Source organism: Saccostrea cucullata, unplaced genomic scaffold (genome assembly GCF_032062105.1).
Source record: "Saccostrea cucullata isolate Sc308-1 unplaced genomic scaffold, CSIRO_AGI_Scuc_v1 ctg1311, whole genome shotgun sequence".
In the NCBI taxonomy this organism is placed as follows: Eukaryota; Metazoa; Mollusca; class Bivalvia; order Ostreida; family Ostreidae; genus Saccostrea; species Saccostrea cuccullata.
The window spans coordinates 135,255-150,472 of record NW_026927114.1 but is presented as its reverse complement, the minus strand read 5'-3'; the positions used below and the strand labels follow the sequence as shown (position 1 = coordinate 150,472).

General features: G+C 30.7%; 1 protein-coding gene across 4 annotated transcripts; it reads right to left on the bottom strand.

Moving 5' to 3' along the window:
- Positions 1–45: 45 nt before the first annotated feature.
- LOC134273505 (uncharacterized) lies at positions 46–14,444 on the bottom strand. 4 transcript variants are annotated; one of them, XM_062755704.1, is made up of 7 exons: positions 14,426–14,444; positions 5,670–5,821; positions 5,263–5,476; positions 4,851–4,958; positions 4,312–4,426; positions 2,039–2,220; positions 46–1,773 (listed from the first exon to the last, which is right to left on the bottom strand). In XM_062755704.1, exons 2-7 carry the CDS (start codon positions 5,745–5,747, stop codon positions 1,709–1,711), a joined length of 762 nt encoding a protein of 253 aa, XP_062611688.1. In that variant the 5' UTR covers positions 5,748–5,821; positions 14,426–14,444; the 3' UTR covers positions 46–1,708. The 4 variants fall into 4 exon arrangements, with proteins under 4 accessions (XP_062611688.1, XP_062611686.1, XP_062611687.1 ...); XM_062755702.1 differs by lacking the exon at positions 14,426–14,444 and adding an exon at positions 10,468–10,609; XM_062755703.1 differs by lacking the exon at positions 14,426–14,444 and adding an exon at positions 9,803–9,876.
- Between the last annotated feature and the right edge of the window lie 774 nt (positions 14,445–15,218).

Below are 15,218 nucleotides of genomic sequence, written 5' to 3'. Positions count from 1 at the left end.
TTATTAATACATGTATATTAAAACAAATATTTTTTTAATTTTAAAAAAAAATACTTCAAGTTATCCACTTGTGAAATAAAGAAAAGTACATGTGTATGCATGTTAATCTGCATAAAACACATATCTTGTCCGACTTTGCTTGCTTAAAATCAGCGATAGCGTCAACCAGTTAGCCGTATTTAAAAATGTTACATAGTTTAACAATATATGTATTTGCTCTCCTCGATGGCATCTGACCCAAATCCGAAGTATGTGGGTCCTTATTTGCTCTATTCATATTTCCAATGTGTTGTGGACTTTTGATCTTGAATACTTTCGTTATCTCCACATGTTTCAAACAGTACTGTTTAATATCTATTTACAACATTTTTTAGCTGTTTGTATCTCTGCTAATCATGTATAAGATTTTTACAATTTCTTAGTTTTTCTATATTTTTAACTACATGTACTAGTATTTATGCCATACTTTTTTTTCGTAAACAATGCAAAATTAATAAGATAGCTCAAAGTATTGATCCATGTACATGTATCGTAAGTATTGTGTAATATTAATATTAATAAATGGTAAAAAGTATTATGTAATTAGATTTTATTAAAGTGATTGTGACATAGTCTTCTTTTTCCAGTTTTAAAAAGCGAAAAACTCTTCTTGTCTCCCGAATATTAATGCGATAAACTGACTTTATTATATTGAATCATTTACAATGCGAGAAATAGTAAGAAATAAAACCTTTTGATGAGAGCAACGTGAAAGTGATTAATTTGTAACAAAATGCATTTTTCTGGAAAAGCTCTTCAACGATATGTGTCTATATAAAGGCGTTTCAAAGAGAAAAAATGAAAATGAGATGATAACAAAAGTTATCAAGTGAAAATAAGTTTTTAAAAAATCTATTAAAAAATATGGAAGCGCTAGGCATGGTCTTTATCGACCAAATAAATTATTGAATAACATATGGTATAAAAATTTCAATTTTCATTTAAAACAATTTTGTCAATAATCTGTACATGCAGGAGAAACATAAAACTTTGAATAATGCAAATATTCTATAAAAATTATTTTAAAAATTTAGACATAAAAAATCCCCACAAATAATAAAAAACAATATTGCACATATCACGTATTTTCAGTAAATATATATCTAATAAATTGCCTTTGTAAAATATTTCCATAAATCTAGGTATTTTAGCGTTCAATATCTGCACATTTTATTGAACGATGAGTTTTTATAAATTATTACATTAACGTATACGAGTAAACCCGAATCATTCCGAATACAAGAGTTCAAAATCGAACGCCAAGTTGTAAACAAAACAAAAAACTCCTCTACTCAAATTCTCCGTTTAAAGAATTGGAACAGGGTTAGCAGAAGTGATCATGAATAAAACAAGGCATAAAATAAGGCATGCTGCAGGACAAAGCGTAAGTCGTTTTTTTTTTATATTTCAAACACTTTTTCGAGACTGATTATCTTATATTAGATATAAATTCAGATGTAACTATCAGAAATATCCCACTCCCTTCAAAAATAAGATAATTTTTTTTTACAAATTGATCAACAAGATATTGGAAAATTAATAGAACAATTTCAAAGTAAATGTAAACAATGTTCTGAAAATTTGTCTTACACATAAAGATTGAGTTTGACTGAATTCCTTTAAGAAAAAAAAAATGGACAGGACCTACTTATTAAATATAAAGATTACATTAAATTTCTTCTGTTGGAAGTCTTTCTTGTTCACCAACATCAGATCTCCCATTTTTTTTGTGACCTAGAATTAAGGAGAAAAATTTTCTATACATCATTTCTTTTTAATATATTACCTACTAGACACATTGTACATTGCTGTTTTCAACATATTATTAGTTTGTTTCAAATCAACATCACATGAAATGTAATGTAACTTGTAATGGTCTTTGCATGTAATATCTTTTCAACAAATTCGTTAATTCTTTAAGCATCGATCTCTGGTCTTTATTTTTAACGAAGACATTGACGTAAACATGATTTGTGAGAAAGAAGATTAATTTGCCTACCGTACATGGGGTGACACATTTTCCTGCGTAAGAATAATATTCCAACAACTAAAAAGATGACAATTGACACGAAAGTTATGACACACCCCACAGCTACTATTAAAGTAAAAGTATTGGTTTCCTCATCATCACTTCTAACATTGAAATTATCTTCAGTATCTTCAACAGCATCATTCAACGACCTGCACGAGAAATAAAAAGGGTAAATACATGAAGACAAAAAGAGACAAAAATAAGATATAGATAAACTTTTAGCATGTCAATGTTTACATCAACAGCAGATGCTACTTTATCCTTTCTGATGAATTTTGTTTTAGATTTATTTTGTAAATGTTAACTTACTAGTTTTTTGACATTTACAGCAATTGCAAGTGAGGTTTTTATTATAAATACATCAAAATGAGTCATTGCTAAGTTAAGCAGATGAATCTTCATTTTGTAAATGTTCTCAAAAAGCTGAAAAGGATTCATAAAAGGAAGAGTGTTATATTGTCTGCCAAATTACTAGTACATGTACCTGTAGTTTTCTCAATTTTCTTTTTGGACACGATATAAACCGAAGCTTTGTTTTGTTTAAATGCATGTATTGAGTCTACCTGAGCAAAAATTTCATTCATTGTCATATTCTTGGGAGCAATAAAATTATGCCCAAATACCTCTGCCACGTGCCAAATGCATCTTCAGTGAAATGAACAAGAAGAACGACGTTAGGTTGACCTATGGTAAACGCAGCAGCAACATCTAAATGCAATTTTGTGTAACAAATACGAAGGGCTTATAATTGGCCGCAGAAGCAACCGATATTTTTATTTGTGTTAAAATGTGCACAAAGGGAGTTTTCAATGTCTCGATGAAATATTTTTTTATAACAAGCATAAAAGTTATGAATAAAAGTTTTACAAATTATCTTTATAGTTTGTCTTAATGGTTGTTACTAGGTTTGAATACGTTTTCTCATTTCTTATCAGATATTCATTAAATAATGATTTATAAAAAAAAGTTGTTGCATGAACCCAAAGATAGGTGTGCATAAGTTATAAATTCAAAACGTATGGAGATTCTGAATATGAATTACTTGCCTAAGATTATAGATAAATTGGAAAATATTTAAGAACTGAATTGAGTTTTGAAAACATTAAAAACAGATGCAAATGACATGATTTTTTCTTGCACTTATGTAATACATGACAAAAGTTCAATTATATCAATGAAGTTTGTACGTCCTTTTTTGTAGCACTCAAAGATTAATGATATATGTGTTGCATTTATTTTGTAATTCTGTCAAACTATCCTATTTTTATATTCTTGAATTTGTTTTCTACTCCTATTCAAAAGTTATGAGCGAGGTTAAACTTGTTGCTGACAGTCAGACAAATTAAATAAACGGACTGGGCAAAACTACACATCAATGAATCTTCGATCAAAGTGGCAATAAAATTCACAAGCAAGATGCATGGTACCATTTCTATACTTTAATTCTTAGTATGATCAAACATTGGTTGTGGCTTCCATATTTCACATGTGTTTTCCTTGTGAAAAGAAATCCCTTACGGAACCACAAAATTTATCTCCTGACCTTTCACCCACTTTTACAAAACAATTCTAAACTTTGGCCATATTTCTTTTAACTTGTGCTGTTTTCATACATGTATTTCACGTACATGTATATTCAATATGACATTTTAGAATATATGAATATTGTTGACCTTGTCCTTAGAGTTTGACCCACCTTTAAAAAACTTTAACTTTGGCCATATAACTTTCGAGCATTTAGAAATAAGGCTTACATATTTCACAGATATATTCCTTGTTACAGGACCTTCTTTTGAGTACCAACAATTTAATTAAGGGGCATCAGTGTTTCAAAAACAAATCTAATTATTTTTGTATTTTTTTCTTTTGATTCTTTTTTGTGACATTTTTATAAATGCTTATAAAATATATTTTTGCAGCCGATTTGATGCTTTGCATGCATGTTTCTTTTATACCACGATCCTGGAATATATGAGAAATGTTAGATAATATTTTATGTGTTTTTTCACGAGTCGTATACAGCTTTTAAAGGAGTTAAGTTTCGTGATATAATTTTTTAAAACTCCTTTCAATAATATGTTATTTGTTAGATATCATTCAATGTATTCAGAATGCTCTTTACTTAATATACTTTAAAATTCCATTGCTCTTTTGGCTATCAAACAATACAATTTTTTTCATTTACAAATCTACACAGTATTGAATTTTCCTTATAATTATTATCAAAATGCTACTGGTACCTGCCATCATTCTTTGTAACAATAACCACTTGTGTATTAGTCGAAGTTTCGATTGTTTTTTCTTTGATTGTACTCGGCAGATTTCTAGGGAATTCTAGTTTGTAGCATTCATCGTCTAGAAAAAAATAGTATAATTACGTTTCAAAAGAATTGACATCCCTTTGAAAAATTCAATAATTCCAAAATAAAAAATGTTCAAGCTTATTTGAGAAGTACACAATTGTATACTTCCTTCCAATACAGAAATAGTGTGCTGTAAGTGTTTAGAAAACCGAGTGCTCTAGTGCGATGTTCCTGAACTGCTACATGTCGGTGACAGATTCCGTCTCGAGTCAAAACCCTGGGCTCTGGCGGAAGTAGATATCCATATAAAGCAGTTGTTTTTTTTCTGCTTTCGATACTAATATTTTTCGCTAAGTTAAGTTACGTTAGTTTAAGATTTATTGTAAATGTGGATAAACTAAACTCTTTTAGAATTTGAAATAGGAAATATTAAGTAAATGATCATTTATTTGATTTCATTGAAAACGCATACTTACATTTGTAACTTTCAGATGAGTTGTATTTGAATGGACATGTTGCACATTTACTCTCTAAATGTTCTTGGAGGAATTTACCTCCGGTCGTAAATTCAGTACAACGCCTACCTAAAGAAAATGATTGAATTTTTTAAATATACCATTCATCCTTGTACAGGTCGTACATGTGTATATTGACCTCACGATAATCAAAGTTATTTGCGAGATAACATTGGACAAGAAAACAAGAAACAAAAAACAAGCAATTGCACCAGACAAAGTGTAATACTTTATAACACAAAAAAATAACAAATTAAAGGTTGTATTCACCTACAATGTTTAGTGCAGGTGTGGAAATAACTCTTTGTATATTTCTATTAACCAGACACTTTAAAAATATTATTCGTGTAATGAAATTAAAAATATTCCTTACCAATGATTTCCACTTCTGGTGCACACAGTTCAATGTATCCATCACCTTTTGAATTCAAAACACAGTGGTATTTATATTGGGCACGGGTTGTGCAGTTTTGTTGTCGACTTTCGCATTTAAAAGTTTTAGCTCTCTCTTCCATTTCTTTTCTGTTTTGGGGACATTTTGTAATATGGATTGAAGCGATATCCACTGATTCTGGACACGGATATTTCTGAAATATAATTTTCTTTATGGCCTGTAAATTTTTTATATGCAAGTATAATTCATTTCATTTATAGAATTCTTATTAATTGTTAAATTTCGTACAGGTATTCAAATGTACTCTTATATTAAAAAATAAACCTGCATTATTTTTTTGTAAATAACGAAATTATATAAAACTATATAACAAAATAAATTCCCACCGTTCCTCCTTGAGAACTTCGGATTGAAGAGCAGAGTAAGAGTACTGCGGCCAATAAAAGGTACACATTGAATGGCATTCTTTTATTCCTTATTTTTCTTTATTGGACTGTTGTGCATTTCATACTGAATAATCATATTTGTCCATTTTTGACTGAAAAAAAAACAAGAAAAAAATATTAAATGTGACTGTAAAAGGGGGGGGGGGTGGAGTGGTAAGGGAAAGTTCACTTGCAAATATTTTGATTTCATTTAATATTATGGTGACTAATCTCTCTAAAATTAATAGTTTTAAATATGCGGTATAAGATGTAGTCCTTTCCATACACATCTAAGAACCTGCGAAACCACTGTACAAAAAAATATTTATAATTTTATTTATACTTTTATTAAGATGTAAAGTAGTTTCTCAGCCCCATACCTTCTGAAATGAAATGAGATAAAACAGGTTTCAAGATCATCAATATCTATTTTGTATAAATGTGAATTTATGATTATTAAATTGTTGTATGCAGCAATGATACCATATACATGTACAAGATTTTTTTTCCCTGTTTTTATCAAAATGTGCGCAATCAGTGGAATTTTAATTCATATAGTTTATTTTGAACACTTTATAATTAGTTTATTATATGTCGAGATGTTTTTCTATTGTTAATTATTTGTATGAACTTGTTTATTTATAAACCGGAGAATAAGACACAAAACTTTCCATTCTTCAAACTATTACAGATTATATCTTCTGTAATTAGCTGCACCGTCGGCGTATGAATATATATACGTCATGTGTCACTGCATAAAGCTAACTATAAATACACATTGTAAATATTTCTGACGTGGTTTTATTTTTAGAATATATACAAGCAACGCTGCTTTGATATCGTTGGACACGCAGTCATTGATGGCTCGTCAGTGATATTATATTAATAGAGAATCAACACGACGGATATAGACTCAGAGAAAGGTTACAACTGCCTTAAATTACTTACCATGACATTATCAACGGTATTATAACACTGAACGGGTCACTTTGAGAGGGTAAGGGGGAAGCTTCATATTATTTCCCCGAATAGGTTTGGTATGCATGAATGTAAACAATGTCAAGAGGATCTGGGGTTAACAGAGAATGTATCAGATTTACGGATGCTAAGTATAGCCACTAAATGAATGTCAAGATTCTGGCCTTTTAAATTTTGAAGCTAATGACCGGTCGGGTATTTTAGAGGTTTTATCTCAATTTACTTTTAAGAAATTATGAGAAGGTTTGAACCCCGTAGGAATCCCCTCTGCCAACAGCCTCTTAACGTCTAACTGAATGATTTTTGATATGATCTGATTTTTAACAAGACAATAGACCTAAGACAGCATCGTGGCAAAATTTTACTGTTTGGGTATTCTGAAATAAGAGTATCTGTATGAGGAATAAAGAGCTTAAAATACAGAATTTTTTTACTTCATGCAAGGGATTATTTTCTTCAAATTGCTACGTCTAAAAGCAGTATTTAAGACGGTTTGCCATGCAGAAAAAATATATACATATTCCGATTCCACACTTCCATTGCATTTATAATGTTTATTCTTCAGAACTTTTTGAAAGATTTATTTAAATATAGATCTAGAATGTATGACATCAGCAACTAATTTATATATTTTGACATATATAATCACAAGACTCAGTATCTCGCTAGAAGGGCTAAACTTTGAACCATTAAAGACAATAGGATTATCATTTTTGCAGATTCAAATTAATATACAAACATAAACACAGTGCTTTTAATGTAACTTTGCGATAAAAATATTGTAAATAAATATATTTTGTTTCCTGTCTAATTGGTATTATACATGACTTTACATAGGGAATACATATATACATTTATTCGATCTCGCAGATAAAAATAAATGAAAAAAATCAGGATGTCCTGTCTTTCTAAATAATAAAAAGAAAAATAACTCTCATAAGTTATTTTCTCCTCGGGAAATACTAAATCTGTCTTCTCCGAGTTCGTAAATTCAATCTTATGACAACACTTACCGGTATCATGTACTGCACATGAAGAAATGGAACAATTTAAAGGAAAATTCAAAAATTTAAAATGCACTCAAAATTCAAGATTTTAACAATTTTTTGACCAACCAGAGTAACGATTGTTCGACCATGAAAAACATTTTTGAAGTCATTTACAATCTTGAGTATAAAAATTCACGAAGAAAACAATGGTACTATACATGTAATTCGTCAGTTTCAAGAAACAATACAATTTGTTCTCATTGCCTGGATTCATGCATAGTTGTATGTGACTTCCAGTTCATTTTTAAAAGTATCATGCATGATTGTCTTCAAACGAAGACATGTGCATTAAGTGCGTTTTTAAAAATGTACATAAATTCTTCGTGCAATCAAAAGAAATATTCTTATTTAAATGATCGGGTGTGGGAGGGAATCAATTTACAATAAAATCGGTTAATAACCGGAGTAACATTCTGTATCATTTACAACCCATTCCTTCTTTATTCTTTCCATGCATTCCCAGCCCCTTCCTTATACTTATTTCTCTGCACATTTTTTTCTGTTTTAGATCACCTGAGTAAACTCATAGAAAGCTGCATGGGATATTACTACATGCACAAACTATTTGTGTAATTTTTGAAATAATTATATCGAGTTTAATATGTTGCAGATTTCAAAAAATTAAAGACACCGGAGATCATTTATCAGTCTCACACACATTCACACCTCCTCACATACACCGAGAGATAGAGAAAGGGAGGTGAGATACATGTACGTAGATCTGTGCATCAATTAATATTTTAAAAAGAAAATATCTGCTTTATATAACACATGATGGGCATGTACTCATTTTCAGGAAGAGATCACGAAGCTATATCAGATCATTAAAGTGTGATTTCAATTATAATCCAATTAAAAAGGGAATTATTTAGCATATGATATATATCGGGTGAGCACGATGAAAATATGTATTGTTAATAATCATGCAACTGAATATTGTATAACCAACGTCAAAAGTTATTTTTAACTTATAACATGAAAAGAGATTCCGTGTAATTACTGTAAATATGGATGTGGAATACCATCCACAAATTCTCTTACAATGTTAAGACTGGTGTACGACAGCGTATTCGTGCCATGTCGACAAAGTAGAAAACTTTGCTTAAGAAGAACAACGTATCCATGCATAGTTTTAATAAATGACACGATGAATGGCAGAGGAAAATTGAAGAAAGGTTATTTCAAAATTGGTTTCACCTTTTTGGAAAAAGCACAGCTCCTTTAGCAAACTCACTGAGTTTTTGTTAGTGAACGAACGTTGAAAAGGACAATAACTAAGGAGAGGAAACAGATTTAGACGAAGATTGTACATTAACATAGGCCCAACTTACGACAAGTGACCATAGAAACATTGTGAATGAAATTGTGATATGATGGTATACTAATAATAACATTACATCAATATCCATACAGTTTTAATAACCAGTATTTATGTACCTGTTATAGTCAGAAGAGAAGGGACTTCTCTATACAATAGCTTTACCAGGTTTCTTATCCAGTACGCTTCTGTTCCAAATCAGAAAAAAAAATTGTTCAAACGATTTAACAATTGTACAAACGATTTCCTAAATCGTTCATATATACGATTTTCTTAATCGTTAAAACGGTTTTCTAAATTGTACAGACGTTTTTTTTTTTAATTGTTCAAACGATTTAAAAATCGTACAAACGATATTTAAATTTTTTCTCTACATTGTCAATATGGCACGTATACGCTGTCGTACTGGTGGGATATACGTTCATTTAACAAATATCTATTCTTGGAGAAAATATAGCTGTTTGGATGTATTATTACTCATTTTGAGTGTAACAAGTGTAGTTTTTTTAACAACCGTGTTAGGAGTAAAACAATACATGATTAAATAAAGGAATGTTTTTAATTTTGTATTCCTGGAAAAATTCAAAATATAAAAAAGATAAATTATGACATATACAGAGTAGCTTTCTTAAGGAAGACCAAAAAAAGTCAGTATTGATCTACAAAAAATTAACATCATTAACTTTTAACAATTCACCAGACTTAAAACTAAGTCATAAAACGCAGTCATAAAACTTACATAAGCTCACCTGATTTCGGTCAGACTTTTTCTCTCATTTAAGGTAATTCCACCCTCCTATGATGTCATAGGTTTTTGCAAAAACTGTAATTAATTTAAATTCATACCCATTAGAACAATCTCTCTTGGTAGAATGCTTTACAATAGGTGTAATAATAAATAATGTAAAGTTAAAGAATTTAAAAAATAAACATTTTCTATATTTAATCAATTATTCAATCTTTAAAAAATGCTGACAAGGGCAATAACTCCTTCTAGGGTCTCTTCATTCAGGCATTTGCTTTATTGTAAAATAGTCTCCATAATATTCACAATTCAGAAGTATCTTTTAAGTAGGAAATATTTAGAAAACACTAAGCATCAGAATTATGCATTTTAAATAGTTTTTACAAATTTTTCATAATACTGTTTACAAAAAATGTGCGATTTTTTATGTTGACATACACTTCTGTTTATTTATGTTTAGCATCTTAAATAATATGGTGACCTATACATTTTTGTAAGAATTTGAAAGTTTAAAGTATATCAAATGAAAATAAATGCAGTTTTTGTACTTTGAACCTATAAAATTGTGAGGGTGGAAACACCTTAACGGTTAGATTGAGATCAGAACGTGAGTTCGCCTAATTTTTTTTGTTCTTGAGTCAAATTTACTTTATCATGATATGTACTTACAAAATAAAATTTTTTAAATAAATCACAGCCAAAGAAATTTCTGGTTCTTCGCTTCAACGGATATATAATGTCCACACAAATGGCACATACACTGTACTAATAATTTTACCCACATTATACCATACAGTATACTTTCTACTATCAAGAAAAGCTTGCGTTATCTTTAACTTGGAAAACAGCCACTTATTACTAAGTAACATGAGGAAAACACTTAAAAAATAACACAAGTCACTTGTGAACAGCGTAAGATAAAGTTAATGGTTTCAAACAGCACATGTTTATGGCACATTATATAAATTTTAACCCATTGCATTCGTATGAAGAAGAAACAAGCAAATTCAAAGAATTACGGTCCCCCGCTTTCGGTATCTTTGTGGGCAAGATATCATTTATAGGGTCAAGGTCAATAGGTCAGAGTTTTTTGGTATCCCATGAAAGGTCTTGTCATAAAGAATACACATATTTAAAATATGAACATCCTAGTTTCTACCGTTAAAAGTTGTGACCAAGCTAAACGTTTTTAAAAAGTAGTTAAAACTCCAAGGTCAAGGTCAAAGGGTCAAAGTTCTTGGCATGCAATGAAAGGTCTTCTCACAAGGATTACGTACCTGAATTACGAAAGCCCTAGCCCTTACCGTTTAAAAGTTATGGTCAAGGTAAAAGCCTTTTCAGAAGTATGTTAATCTCCAAACTCAAGGTCCAAAGGTCAAAGTTGTTGGTATCCAATGAAAGGTATTGTTTCTAAGAATACATGTGTGAAATATAAAAGTTCTTGTATCTACCGCTCAAAAGTTGTGACCAAGGTTATAATTTTAAATATGTAGTTAAAACTCCAAGGTCAAGGTAAAAAGGACAAAGTTCTTGGTACCCAATGAAAGGTCTTCTTACAAGAATAACATATGTGAAGTAATAAAGCCGTAGCCCTTATCATTCAAAAATTATGGTCAAGGATATAGTTGTTTCATAAGTATGTAAATTTCCAAGGTCAAGGTCAAAAGGTCAAAGTTGTTGGTCATCCTTGGAAGGTCATTGGAAGGTCTTGTCACAAACTATAAATATGTGAAAAATGAAAGTTCTTGTACCTACCATTCAAAAGTTATGGCCAAAGTAAAAGTTTGGAATTATTTAGTAAAAGAAGTTGAAACTCCAAGGTCAAGGTCAAAAGGTCAAATTTGTACCCAAAGAAAGGTCTTATCACAGGGAATACACATATGAAACACACAATATATTGTCAGTCCGTGCAGTTGTGGTAAGCAGACTGTGACGATTGAACGCACCCGGTGAATTCAAAATATAAACAATAACAGAACTCGAGCCCTGTTTACAAAAACTGTGTACATAACACGAGTGTGCTCGATTTGCTAAACTCTGTACGCATCTCTTAGTTCGGAATGAAGGTGTTTTGCTTTCTAACATTTCTACTCTGAATGAAATTATTTTTCTTGATAAAAGTTTTAATATTTCTCATTAAAACACATCAAAATTGCCACTTTTCCTAAGGATAAAGAATAAAGTTAAAATTTGTGAAAGTGCAAATATTTGTCAATCAAACCAGCCAAAAAATTTAAAGTTTTTATAACTTTTAAATGAAATAAGATTTTTAATTAATTTTCGTGTGAAATGCTATAAAAATATATAATTCGTGATATTATACAGAAAAAATGAGAAAATATTACTTCAAATCTGTGTCCAAGTACCTTTAATGTCAGACAGTTAATTGTTAATATGCAATTCATACGGACATGTAGAATCCACCCCTACTCCCATAAGATTAATTTTTAAGTTCATAATACTATGTAATATCAAAATAGTTTAATATGCAATATCGAATAAGTTTTAATTACTTCTCATCAAATTCATTTTAAAACTTCGGAAGAGCTATTTTTAATCCAACTGGCCTACCCATTTGGCCCAATACTCAAGGGATATAGATAGCACCGATGCTCTTACAGCTACTCCTCACACTAAACTCATTAATTTCTCTCTCTAATTTGACATGCAATTTTCTGTAATCAAAATTCTTCTTGAACAGTGCTTGATAATTAGAATCCTGGGAGTGATGGAATTTCTCTAACATACATTATATTTGTTATAGATTGCTGTCAAGTATATGCTAAAAAAATAAGTATTTTCTTGATTTAACATTTTTCTAATAAGGTTAGTGCAATTGTTTTTCATTTTTTTAATGTGTAAATAAATAGGAAAAAAGACCTTTTTTTTAAATTCCACTTAAATTAAGGGTCACAGTGATCTTATAATAGGTAGCGACACACCTTCTTCCTAAGATGCATAAACTGGCCATGTTTGATGATTCTAAGTCTATAAGTTTTTCTTAAGACGGGCGTATGAAAATATACCTTTTATGTAACGAAAATACCTTATTGGCTATGTACATGTTACCTGAAATCAAAGTTCAAAGCTCCGAGCTCCGAGCGCTTGGTGATGAAAAGAATAGTTGATAACTTAATTTAATCATGATCGGGGGATAGAACCCGTGACATTTCGAACGATCACTGAGCGAGCGCTCAATGGAATAGATTACGTGATGGTTCGAATTCTACGCGAAAACTCTGGGGAATTACTATAATTCGGACAATTACAGCCCTTTGATTCAACAACAGCAAAATGTAACTACACTAAAATGTATGTATAGGATACTGGTAATGGTTTTATTTCCTCTCAATCAAATTTCCTTTTCGCAGAATCAAAGCTATATAAATAGCCTACAGGGACGGGTTTAAGCCCCCCCCCCCCCTAAAATTGTCACAGTTAGCATAAAATATAGTTTTGTCGATAAAATGTTTAAAATGTCTACTCGGTACACCTCATTTTTACCCTATACAAAATCTCTAGAATCCATGAGGCGGCCCCAAGACCCCTGGTCTATATCTTGCGCCCCCTCGCTAACTTCAATTCCTGGGTCCGCCCCTGGCGTATTTGAGCTAAAAATATGAGAATGATTGAAGATAATTATGTACATGTACATTGTATTCTCGTTCAAAGTAAAATTCTCACCGATTTAGAACTTGCCAATGGATAATTTCACTTTTCTATATATCACAATTAAATTTTTAAGTTATTGTTCCAAACTTTAAGATACAGTACCAGGATAAAGGAATATCTGTTTATTTTTCTGTCAATTAAATTCGCTTAATTAGTGTTCTCAATGCCTTGGTATGAAACTATGAATTGAGTTTCTGACATTTTGGGTTCGAGACTTTTATATGTTTTTGCCAATAAACGTTAAGTTTAATTACTTTTGTACATTATTTTTTTAATTTAATCTGCATAGCACATTCTTTTAATTCTGATACATTGAATATATCAATAGGATGTTGTTTTGTTTTTTGTTTTTTTTTTTCAAGAAAACCCAAAGTTATTTTTAAAGTAAAAAAAAAATCCCGTATTTTTCTTTAAATTCCTGTTTTCTAATGCATGAACCTTCCTTTACCAGAGTTTTTGTTCATATGGATTTATAAGAAATATTAATACATAAAGACACCAACGAGGTTTTATGAATAATAATGTTTTATATCAAAAAACATGCTTATAAACTGAATTACTACGACTCCATCTGAATTAAAACCGAAACTAAAGCTTGCATGACACAGATTGAATTTTGATGTGAAATTACAGAACTGGAATGTGAAGGTTAAATCTACAGAGTGAAAAAAAAATTATGACATAAATCTCGTGGTCACCTCCCAAAGACAAAACCCAGATATCTCTTCAAATTGAATGAAGGGTCATAGATATAATATTGAAGAAAGTCAGCTGCCTCTCCCACCCAAAATAAGTTTGGGCTAAACAACTTACTGCATGCTTGTCGAATTAAGTGGCACGCCCTATTAAAAAAAAAATACCCTTACACCCTGGATTCATTCATGAATTAATTTTAAATAACCTATCATACAGTACACTAGGACTGAGAGCCAAGGGAGTGGCAATATTTACTTACCTCTACCTTTCCGATTACTTGTTGCTATCTTAGTCACTTACATATGTTTCAAGTAGATATCTAAAAATGGGATTACATGAAATGTTCGTCATTTGGCAGACATGTGTTTGGTTGCTATTATTACATTTTCCGCTGACGTAGTGAATGAATTGGGGAATCCAAAACAAACTAAAAATATCGAAACCTGTCGTTCCAGATATATTAAGCTTCCGCACTGCCTCTGTCAATGTTTTGTTTACAAGATTCTTCAAAAATTTTTAATAACCTTTTTAAGGATTTTTGGCCCCAACTGAACGTCAGTGATACTGATTTCGGCTCGTTCATCCGTCTTTCTGTCTCTCCTGTTTCTTCACTCGTATCTGTCTGCCTTTCCAGAAATTTTTAAACTTAGCCCAAGGAAGATTTGTTTTTAAGCCAAAAGGGGAAAGGGCAATGTCATATATGAATTCAATTATTCTGTCTGTTTAAAAACTTTTTGTTTCCGTGCACGCATTTTTAACCTTTCCTATAAATAAAAAAATTCGCTCAAGGAATAAACAAGGTCAATTGATTTTTAGGCCAATTTATGGCAAAGGTCAATGTATAAAACTTTCGTTTCCGTGCGATATTTTACGACCTTGGCCTTTTGACATAAAATATATAGAGGTCTTCCTTTGGTCATAGGGAAGTTTGGTTTGAAAGATAAATGCATATATGCTTCTCAGGTTATCACCTGGTTATAAATATTAAAATTGCGTAATATTTGAAATAGAAAACAACTGTTTGCATCATGACAAAATCACACACAAATAAG